The 11,412-nt window shown below is 35.6% G+C and overlaps 1 protein-coding gene across 2 annotated transcripts; it reads left to right on the top strand.

The window, feature by feature from the left end:
• The first annotated feature begins 3,972 nt into the window (after nucleotides 1-3,972).
• LOC134229394 (uncharacterized) lies at nucleotides 3,973-9,146 on the top strand. 2 transcript variants are annotated; one of them, XM_062711136.1, is made up of 2 exons: nucleotides 3,973-4,268; nucleotides 8,192-9,146. In XM_062711136.1, the coding sequence occupies exon 2, from the start codon at nucleotides 8,234-8,236 to the stop codon at nucleotides 8,711-8,713; it is 480 nt and encodes a 159-aa protein (XP_062567120.1). In that variant the 5' UTR covers nucleotides 3,973-4,268; nucleotides 8,192-8,233; the 3' UTR covers nucleotides 8,714-9,146. The 2 variants fall into 2 exon arrangements, with proteins under 2 accessions (XP_062567120.1, XP_062567119.1); XM_062711135.1 differs by having other exon boundaries at nucleotides 3,973-4,448.
• Nucleotides 9,147-11,412: the final 2,266 nt, after the last annotated feature.

Genomic DNA, 11,412 nt, shown 5'->3' with positions numbered 1-11,412 from the left:
AGACAGAATGTATAAATACGACCTTGAACTTTGACCTTTTGACCTCAAAATCAATAGGGGTCTTCATTAGGCCACAGGGAGTTGCTATGTAAAATTTCATTGCAACAGCTCAAATGGTTCTAGAGATAAACGTGGAAACGAAAGTGTTACAACAGACAGAATTTGCTTATTTATTACCTTGACCTTTGACCTTTTGACCTCAAAATCAATAGGGGTCTTCTTTAGTCCATAGGGAGTTGCTATGCTAAATTTCATTGCAAAAGCTCAAAGGGTTCTCGAGATATCGTGTGGAAACGAAAGCGTTACAGACAGACAGAAAGACGGACGGACAGAGGGACGGACGGACGGACAAACCCAAATTAATATCCCCCACTTTTCAAGCGGGGGACAAATAGGAGCAGAGCAAACACGGACCTCCGAAACATCAGAGGTGGGATCAGGTGTCATGGAGGAGTGAGTCTCCCCTGCTGACCGGTCACATCTGCCGTGTGCTCCTTGTCATGATCGGGAAATAATGGAAAAATCTGTCGTCAATTCAGTGTATAAATAATGGACTAACAATTAGTGTGAGAAACGTCAGTCAGCATTTGACTCAATGAAAAACTGTATTTGCTGACAAGGTCATTGTATCGACCATAGAACTTACGAAATGATGACTTTAAACGAGACTGCTGATATTCTTGTTTCATCAACTTGCTTGTCAATAATTTACCTCGTTTTAGAAATTGTTCACATGTAGAGCATGCTCTTGCGTATCGAATCAACTGAGATATATATACTCTGTATGCAGGTGAGGAAGGTATATTGCTGCATAAGTAAGGGGAAGTTGACGATAGAAAAGTTAAAGTCATCACGTTTATCATAGAGCTTGGTTGTTAGATTACCATTAACGTCTTTTTCAAGTAAAATATCCAAATATGAAACAGATGTGTCAGACTCTGTGGTATCTTTTATCTCAAGCTCACCAGGATATATCGTATCGACGTAGGAAAGGAAATTAACATTGTTAATTGACAATACGTCGTCGCTATATCTAAATGTCGAGTTGAAGGCCACACCATATTTTCTTCTTTTCACGCATAATATTTTGCACAAATTCTGCTTCATATGAATAAAAAAATATGTCTGCTAATAACGGAGCGCAACTCCGTTACTCAAAAGATGCTTAAGATACTAATTTGCAGCTGGGAAGTAAAAATACAGAGAAAATTCATGACAGGTCTGGGAATCGAACCTGGGACGCCTGCATTACTAGTTAGATGCTCTACCATTGAGCTACCCAGTCCGATATCCACGGTCCTAAAAGCCCCAAACTGCTACGAATTCACAAAAGAAATGCAAGTGTTTATTGATTGGCAGATTTTTGTCTTCTGTATATCAAACATTCGGTACAATTGATTTTTCATTTTTAAGATCGGTGTAATTGACTTTTTTTGTTTCCCACTTTCACTGAAAGTAGAAGTTATTAATAATTTGGATCCATCCATCTGTCTGTCTGTGTTCGTTCGTTTCCAGATCATATTTCAAGAAGACTGGGTTTTCGCAATGAAATTCCAGTGCACGATGTTTTTTCGATATTGTCGACATCGCTGTAAAATTACCAGTCCTCCTAATAACATAACATATTCAACATGATAATGTTTGATAACACCTTTGTTTATTTCCCTATATATTACATTAATTACGATATTGAGTCCACATCTTGTTAACATTGCCTTCCCCTTTTCTATTGTTTACATCGTTCACTTCGTCGACATCGCAATGTTGGTCAGTATCGAGTCGAAATTGTATCAACATTGCCTTCTTATTTTTCTTGTTTACATCATTCACTTCGTAGACATCACAATGTAGTTCGATATCGAGTTGACATCGTGTCAACATTGCCTTCTTATTTTTCTTGTTTACATCGTTCACATCGTCGACATCGCAATGTTGGTCGATATGGAGTCGACATTGTCTACAATGCATTGTGGACGATGTCTACATCACTGTAGAAACAATACGAATGTAGACGATGTAAACGCGAATTCTTTTCAATATTGTTAATTGCAATGTCGACATACAATGTAGAAATAATAATAATGTAGACGATGTAAATGCGATATCACATCAACATTGTTTACATTGCGAGGTCGACGATGTAGTCATGTAGAAACAATATAACAATGTAGAAGACGTAAACGTGATATCGCATCAACAATGTTTACATTGCGAAGTTGACAATGTCGACATTCAATGTCAAACTTAATCACTAGTCATGTTACATTATCTTTAATATAGAATTGTAATCAATGTTATCATTTTGTAATAATTGTTCATGCCCCCCGTGGGCCCTTGATTGGTGAATAAACATAATAAACATAATAATACAATGAAAGAAATAGAACAATGTACACGTAAAAGCGATAACGCATCAACATCGTCTACCCTGCAATGTCTTCATAATAAATAAAAACAATGTAGACTATCTAAACACAATATCATGTCAATATTGTCGTCATTGCGATGTCGACAATATCGAATTGATAAAGTGAACTGGACATGAATGAAATTTTACGCTGAAACTCCATATGGCATTTAGAGGTCAAAGGTCAATGTACTGAATTTTTACAATCCGTTTGTATGGAACACTTGTTTTTGTATGGTATCATAAAAAAAACTTCAAGATTTTGCATTGAAATACCACGACTTCCTATCGTCTAAGTAAGATCTTTGTTGATTTAGAGGTAAAAAAAAATCTCAGATCAAGATCTGAAATCTATATTTTTCATATTCATATTCCTTTGATTGCTTTCCTCAACAAAATTTATTATCACAACTCCTTATGATCTAAAGAAAATTTCCATATATTTGAAGTCCGAAGGTCAAAGGTCGAGGTAATAAATTCTATATCACGCGGCATAAGGAAGAATCCTCTTGATTTTGAGGTCAAAAGGTTGAAGACTAAGGTCGGAAAATTGTACACTGCAAATAAAATCTTCCAGATGATAACTTCAGTTTTCTTTGAGCTTTGATTATAATTCCACTTGCAGTCAAAAAAGACCCATCGATTTTTAGGTATCAAGGTCAAGGCCATAAATTCATACATTTTATCTGTGTATCACTTTTATTCCTAGTCTATGTCTAAACAAGATGTGTTTGTGAAACACTGATCGATGCCCCTGTATGGCAGCTTATTGCGAGGGTTGAATTCTCTCGAAAGTCAAACTCCAAAGGTCAAAGTCAAAAGGTCAACACTGTTGGTACCCAAAGGAAAGGTCTTCTTACAAGGAATACATCTGTGAAATACGAAAACCCTACTTTTAACTGTTCAAAAGCTATGACCAAAGTTACGTTTTAAAAAAAGTGGGTAAAACTCTCAGGAGGTCAAGGTCAAAAATATTTATACCAACTAAAAGGTCTTGTCACAATAAATACACTTGTGAAAAATGTCCTAGCTCCAACTGTTCAAAAGTTATGGCCAAGGTTAAAGTTTGATATTTTTTGTTGTTGTAAAAGTTGGTCAAAGTCCAAGGTCAAGAGGTCAAATTTGGTGGTACCCAAAGAACGGTCCTGTCACAACGAATATAACTGTGAAATAGGAAAGTCATAGCCCCACCCATTCAATAGATATGGGCTAGTTGAATGTTGACAACAGACACACAGATAGACAAGCAGACAAACAGACAGGACAAAAACAATATACCCCCGGAATCTTTCGATTTGGGGCATAAAAATAATACACTTTTTAAACTGAGTACAAAATCGTGCCCTTTATTTCAAGTATGGTCAGTTAATTTTTTTTTTCTTTGCGTGTTGGATTTCTTTGGAAAGTTGTTCCGTCCCCAGACTTTAAAACTATGCAGAGGGCCTGCTCATATGTTTAAAGTTTTCAGTACTGAACTGATTATACCCAGTGTGCTCGGGTGCAGCGATGTGGCCGTTGAACCTCTTTTTTATACGCAGATTCTTTAGGCTGTGTTTTTGTTCTGGATCACATACTGCCGACATTCCCCATTCTATAAATATTCAGATGTTCTGTGTGTGTAGATTTCACAACAGCTCCATACAACGTTATACTGTTGATTATGATCACACGAAATAAACTTAAAATATTGATAGACATTTAAAAGCATTTTGCAATTGACATCGACCCGACTCATTTTTTCCCACCCGGTCGACGAATTCAGACATGTTTCAGTATATACCGATTCCATGACAGGGGTTTAAATCAGTTCCGTTGTAAACAACAGAGGTGGAGACGACCCCGATATACAGCGCAGAAACAGGTGAGGGACGTTATAATTCTTGATAATGGTGTTCATGTGTCGTGTAGATCGATAGAAAATTGGAGTTACTGGAATTATTTTGGATGGAGAGTAGTTATTGTCTTATCCGTAATTGCCAAACACAACACTGAAAAGTCAACTCAACCCTTTTCCATCAGCATGGTCAGACAACACTAGAAGGTATCTATTACGAAATCCGTACCGCTTTCACTGTGTATTTTGTTTTAAAGATTTTTAATGCCTTGCATGACTGATAGATCATAGACAAAAGTCAGATAACTATGGAACGCCGTCACTGCCTTATAGCATAAAACTATGCATTCATTATGTCAATCTATCATTACGTGATGTGAACATATCTTTACGTTATGTCAATTTCTTATGGGGTGATGTAAAAATATCTTTACATCATGTCAATGCTGCATTACATGAAGTAAACACATACTTCCATTATGTCAGCACTTTATAACTTGAAGTCGGAAGTTCATTATATGAAGTGAAAATATGTTCACATTGTGTTAAAACTTTATTACGTGAAATGAATGTTTCTTTATATTATTTCATTTCTTTAATATGTGAGGTCAAAATTGCATTACGTCAAGTAAATTTGTTTTATAATTAAACTTATCATTACATGAAGTCAAAAGTCCATTCCTTTTTGAGAATGTATATGTCTATTATATCAAAGCATTATTACGTGATATGGATTTATCTTTATTTTACGACGAGAGCATCATGATGTGAGGTGAACACATCTTACCTTTATGTCAGTGCTTTATTACGTGGTGTTAAAAGTGTATAACGTAATGTGAACATATCTTTATATTAAATCAATACTTTATTACATTATGTCAAAACTCCATTCCGTGATGTGGATATATAATTACGTTATGTCAACTCTTTCTTATGTGATTTAAAAATATCTTTATATTGAGTTAACTCTTTATCATGTTGATTCCAAAAGTTTTGATGTGAAAATACATTTACATTATCTGAAAGATGTATATCTAGTACATGTATAATAATGAATGTTGACGACCGTGTTTTAATGACTCGTAAGAGGGGGGGGGGGGGTCCCGATTGAGTAGGACGAATTATAGACACATAATATCAGCCCCCTCTTTTCCCAGAAAAACCTTATTTTAGAAAATGTCATGTTTATTGAAAGTACAGCCCCCACCCCCACTTGTTGTTGAAGTATAGTCCACTAGGGGTAATGTAGTATAACTGAAAAATATAGGACTGATCGAAGTCGGACCCCCTCTCCGAAATAGGATTTTCGGGCTTGGACAATTTTTTTGGCTTGTCGAGTTTTTTTCGGGTAAATAATTTTTTTCTTTCTGGCTGACATCCTCTTTCAAATAAATGCTATGTCACGGAATTAGTTACAGTAAATTTTTCAACCATTCCAAAACCAGAATTCTGTTATAAAAATCTACCAGTCCCTCTTCTAAATAAATTGAATATGCCTTAATAAGCATGCATGGGCACATATTTGTGGCGCATATGGGAATCTTGAAAAAAGAAGGGGGACGGTATAGAGTTGGTGACCAAAGGGGGAAAGCGGAAAAACTCCCCGGCAGGCTTTATAGTTTTATAGAAAAAAAGTTTTCAATTTAATTCAGCTAAACTTAATGTGAAAGTAATGCAATGTCCTACATTGTAAAACTAATAGATTTATTAATTTTATGTATATTTTGGTGACTAAAGATGGTAGGGCGGATTTCTGCCCCCCTCCCCAACCCGCCAGTGCACGTGTGTTATACGATATATCTGTTTACACTTTAAAAAAGGAGAGTTAAAGACTGATAAAAAATACAGTGTTCTGAGTAAGATCAGAAGTTTAAGATTTTTATTTTAAAAAAAAAGCAATTCAGAAAAAAAAAAATGCTGCACGACTCATATTTGATTTATTTAATTATCAGATAAAAGTAAACGCCATTGAATTTCGGCGCGTGACTTTAATTCACAGTCGCAGTGTTAAGGCTTTGCATGTTTCAAGATTGTCAATCATTTTTCGCTTAAAGTTTTCATTTAAAGATGCAATTCCCAAATCGCTGAGAATTTAATTTATGACAGTTTTCTCTCCCGCCATTTTTAGTGCTTTCGGAAAGCGGAAAATACGTTATGCTCATATAAAGGCCGAGGATACCCGTGTTCGCATAACGTAATAGTGAATCGACATAATGTAGAAGAGTGCGCACAGTATGACATGAGCTTTTCACATCTGATATGAGATGAAATAGCCTAAGATACATGTATGCTGACAAGAGGCTTAGCATTTTTGACACAATGTAAAGATACAATGACATAACGTAATAACGATTTGTCAAAAAGTAAGGGCAAATTCACATCATGAAATTGATTCACGTCGTCATGTAGCATATTGAAGGCATAAAGTAGTAAAAGAATTGACCACATGTGACAATTTTTTCAGATAATGTAATGAAATTCTGACATCGTATTATAGCGAATTGATATTGAGTTAAAGATGAATTCACATCATGTAATGAACTACTTAGACCAAATAGTAGAGAGTGCACATAATGTAATAATGAGTTGAAAATATATAAAAACATTTTTACACCACGTAAAATTGTTTTGACTTAATGTCATAAAGAGCTGATATAATGCAATGGAAGATTGGCACAATGTTAATAAAGTACGAGTTAATGCCATAAAGACTAAACATAATGTAATTGAAAGTTGACATAACGCAATAGTAGTGTGTGTAATTGACATAAGGAGTTGACATAGTGTAATGAAAGGTTGACACAATGTAATAGTAGTGTGGACTAATGTCATAAAGAGTTGACATGATATAATGGAAGGTTGACATAATGCAATAGTATTGTGGGTTAATGTCATAAAGAGTTGACATAATATAATGGAAGGTTGACATAATGCAATAGTATTGTGGGTTAATGTCATAAAGAGTTGACATAATATAATGGAAGGTTGACACAATACAATAGTAGTGTGAGTAAATGTCATAAAGAGTTGACATAATGTAATGTAAGGTTGACATAATGCAATAGTAGTGTGAGTAAATGTTATAAAGTGTTGACATAATGTAATGGAAGGATGACGCAATGCAATCGTTGTGTTCTGCTATAAGGCAGTGACGGCGTTCCATAGATAACGATTGTAAATTAGTGTCATTATCGAAATCTACAAATGTACATATTAAGAAAGTAAACTGAAAGTAATGCACCATTCATCCTCAAAACATCTAGGATCCTTAAGCATGTTATTAAGCCACTCGTGGCCGTGGACCCTTGACAAAATTCGTTTCAGGGACGTAGCATCCGGGGGGGGGGGGCAGGGGGGCCGGCCCCCCCCCCCCACTTTTTTCCCCAACATAACCTTTACTGTAGTAAATGTTCATTGATAGGATGTTTGGCCCCCCACTTTCTAACCATAGTATAGTGATAACAAGGATTGTAGGGAAAAAATTGGAAGTGATAGTAAGTTGGCTTTGAAAAAGTTTTTCCACTACCCCCCCCCCCCCCCCCCAAAAATTTTGGTTTTCTTTTTTTTTTCTTTTTTTTTTTTTTTTTTTTTGCTTGTCAACTTTTTCAGGTAAGTAAAAAAAAATTCTCTGGTTGGCCCCCCCCACTTTCAAAATCGATGCTACGTGCCTGCGTTTCATCTTTTATATCACAAATATATGAAATATTGTCAGTTTTTATTCATCAATACAATCAAAATATCTACATTATAAAAGCTTGATTTCAGATCACTCCGACGCAACTTAGATATTTAGTAAGTATCTAAGTGGCGTTGGATGATCTGAAATCAAGCTTCCGTTTTTCTTGATCTGCAATCAGAAAAGTAGCTGGAAAACATAATTTTGAGCCACGTATATTCTCAATTTTAGTATCTTGTCTTCAATTATTTTAACAAATATAGTCTGTTTACAGAAAACACTCACCTGAAGATGCTCCAGAAAAGCGCGCCAAAGAATGGCGGATGATCTGGAGAGAATCCCCCTAAATAAGTGGAACCTATTGAGTGGTGCGTTGCTAACACTGTTGGTACTTGGCATTGGTGTGACATTCCTGTTTATTGGAATTTTCGAGGATATCGAAGACTTGGTTATATTAGGGTCCATATTTTTAGTGTTCACAGTTTTCGTGGGCATCTGTGTTTTTTCAACAGTAATTCGCCCTTACATTAAGTCTGGGCGGGTTGAGGACGAGGATTTTATACGGTCCTACAAACATGAGAGTGTCGGATTTTCTCGGAGTGACAATGACTTGAAGTCGACGGCTGCTTCGTTTGAGCGCATTCGGATCGACAGCGAGGAGGATGGACAATCCATCCACGGAGAGAGGCGTGCGGAGAGTGTTATCGTGGATGTCAAATCTAGAGCAAATAGTGCTCACAGTTTGCAACCGCCGACTGAAACTTACGGACAGAAGAAACGTGTAACTTTCTACTGAGATTAATTAAAACGGGTACCGGTATACTCTGACGTCAGATCTGCATGGGTTTCGTGACATTTACCTGAAAATGATGACTAGAGGGTATTTTTTTTATATTGGAACAATAACCGTCCTCATAGAACGCTAGATCTTGAACTTCTGTATCATAGTCTTAGAGCATCAATTGGAAGATTACTGCGATGAGTATTTCTTTGCAACATTCGATGTCTCCCAGTCTATTGGTCATGTTCTATACATTACTTTAGGAATATTGTATTAATGTCTTTCATGTAGACTTTAAACGAGAGTCAGACAATGCACTCTGGCAATGTGCAGTCTTACCATTAATCCATCAGTTTCGTATTTGTTTTTATTTATTGTAATCATCCTTTCTTTGCAACAGATTTCAAATATGTCTATTTTGAGATTTTTTTTTTTAGCAAATACAGAATATTTCTAATGAAATTTGTTGCGTTTCATTTCTTTTATAAAACCGAAAGAAACATGCAGACATAAAGTTTAATCTCAATTATCTTTTTGAATATTTCTATAAAGTTTTACGAAGATTTGCTGTCCAAAAAGAATTGAACACTTATTAACATTGTAGTATCTTTGAACAAAACTTGACATGCATGTACATTTAACAGTAACTAGAAATATAATTCAGGGAGTTCACCAAAAACTGATTTAGTAAAATAAAGAAGTTGTGACACATAATTTGAAGTTCAGTGACGATATTTTTAAGATGACCGTTTGGTTTGGTTTGGAACTTTACCTATAACTTAAGCGACATTTGATTATAAGTACAGAATTTAAATATTCTTCTTCAAATCTGTCCTCTTGTAGGAAATGCAAAACAGTACATATTTTCCTGGGTATGTGTACATGTAATTATATATTCACAATATTGAGAATCGTAAAGTATGCTTGCAATTCGGTTTAACTTCAAGCAACTGTTAGAAAATCCCTTTGATATACTAGCATACTATACATTTTTATGTCAACAGTACATTTTATAAGACGTGAAGATTTGTAAATTGCACATCATGATTATTTAGGTTCTCTTTCATATACCTGGATTCTGATTTGACCTCGAGAAACTGTTGGAGAACCCTTTTAATAAACTTATAAAACCTGAATGCACGTGTAAAGAACACCACAAAACATAAGAGATGATTTGGCTACTGTGTAAAACAAGGAGATTTCTTGGAATCGGGTGTCCTCAGAAAGAACGTCAAATGGCATCAGGGTTGAAAATTTTGAAACATTATTACACATGCTTCTACAAGACACCAACAATCATTCTCTTTGACACAATTTGTATACTAGTCTATAGTACTGTATGTAAAATGCAAAAGGGGGTTATTAGAAAAAGGTATTTGAACAAGGACTTCATTTTTCAACCCCAAAAAGCTCCTAGATGAAAAAAGAAAAGTCCGAAACCTTATTGCACATCTGATGACCTCGGCAATCAAATTCAAATAAACGTGGGCTTCATTTCGAGATAATTCCTTGAAACTAGCATTACATAACAAAACATAATTTTTTGTACCCCAATGGGCATTTTAGGTGAAAACGAAGACAACCACGTGATATTCTAAAGATGAATAAGCTACAATAACTATTTTTGGTTTAAAGTTATTTTTTAAACTTTAAATGTACGAGGAATTTTTGGAAGACGATAGTGTGACAGACAGACAGACAGACGGGTGGAGCTGTTTAACAAAACTTTACCAGAGTGTAGATATACATGTACTTATATTGACTCTAATTTCATTTTCATTTGCCACATAAAAAAAGAACAAAGAAAAATGACGATGATGAGTACCTCAACTGTAGCTACAGTTCTGCTGCTTCTTGAACTGGTAATGTCTGTTTTCCCGCCAAATGTCAAAGGAAGTCGATTTTTTTGGTCAGATTCCACTATATTTTAATCATTACAAGATGTTTTGTGTTTATAGACTTGTAGGTTATAAATTTAAAGGTCTTAAAAATTATTGATCTCATGCAATCAGGAGTGAATTTCGAAATGAAGTATTTATGTCAATAGCAATCATTAATTCGTAAAAAATGGAAATTCTCGTCAAGGTCTGTAAATAACGTAAACAACATTATTTATATATGTATTACGGGGAGATTTTCCATGGCGCGGCTCTCCAGTGTTTTGGCTGCAGCCATCAGTATTGTTCTTGGTCTCTCTATCGGACTTGTTCTGTTAATTATAGGAATCGTGAAGGACATTGAGGATCTTATCATTCTGGGTGGACTGTTCCTGGGACTTTTGTTGGTTTTGGTGATGTTCATTGTCATCTCTGTGAACAAGAAATCGTACCTGTTCTTGGGTAGATCGATTGTTTATCGTAGCGACAAACTTTGGAATTCAGGTGTGCTGCATCGTAGCAAACCACGTCCAAAATGTTTGATCCTCTCCCATTCTGGTAGGAGAGAGCCATTTATATGCGGACTCGACCGTGGCTTTAGACGATGTCTGTGCAGTAGCACCTTCTCGTTTTTTAAGGATCTGCATGTATGTTTTTAGCTTTTTGTATTCTCTAAGTGATTTACCGTTAATGAAGGTTTAATACCGTAGTCTAGAGGACGTGGACTTCCTAAGATCTCTAGACCAATGCTGGACTCTGGTTTTCGTGAGATTGTTCATTTGAGCACGTTCAAATACTAGTAACCATCGGACAGACAGATCGAGCAAGAGACTTAAA

The sequence above is a fragment of the Saccostrea cucullata genome, unplaced genomic scaffold (genome assembly GCF_032062105.1).
Source record: "Saccostrea cucullata isolate Sc308-1 unplaced genomic scaffold, CSIRO_AGI_Scuc_v1 ctg368, whole genome shotgun sequence".
In the NCBI taxonomy this organism is placed as follows: Eukaryota; Metazoa; Mollusca; class Bivalvia; order Ostreida; family Ostreidae; genus Saccostrea; species Saccostrea cuccullata.
This window is presented reverse-complemented; position numbering and strand designations above follow the sequence as displayed.

Coding starts and splice junctions, on each gene's coding strand:
- LOC134229394 (XM_062711136.1), top strand. CDS start 8,234: ATGGCGGATGATCTGGAGAGAATCCCCCTAAATAAGTGGAACCTATTG.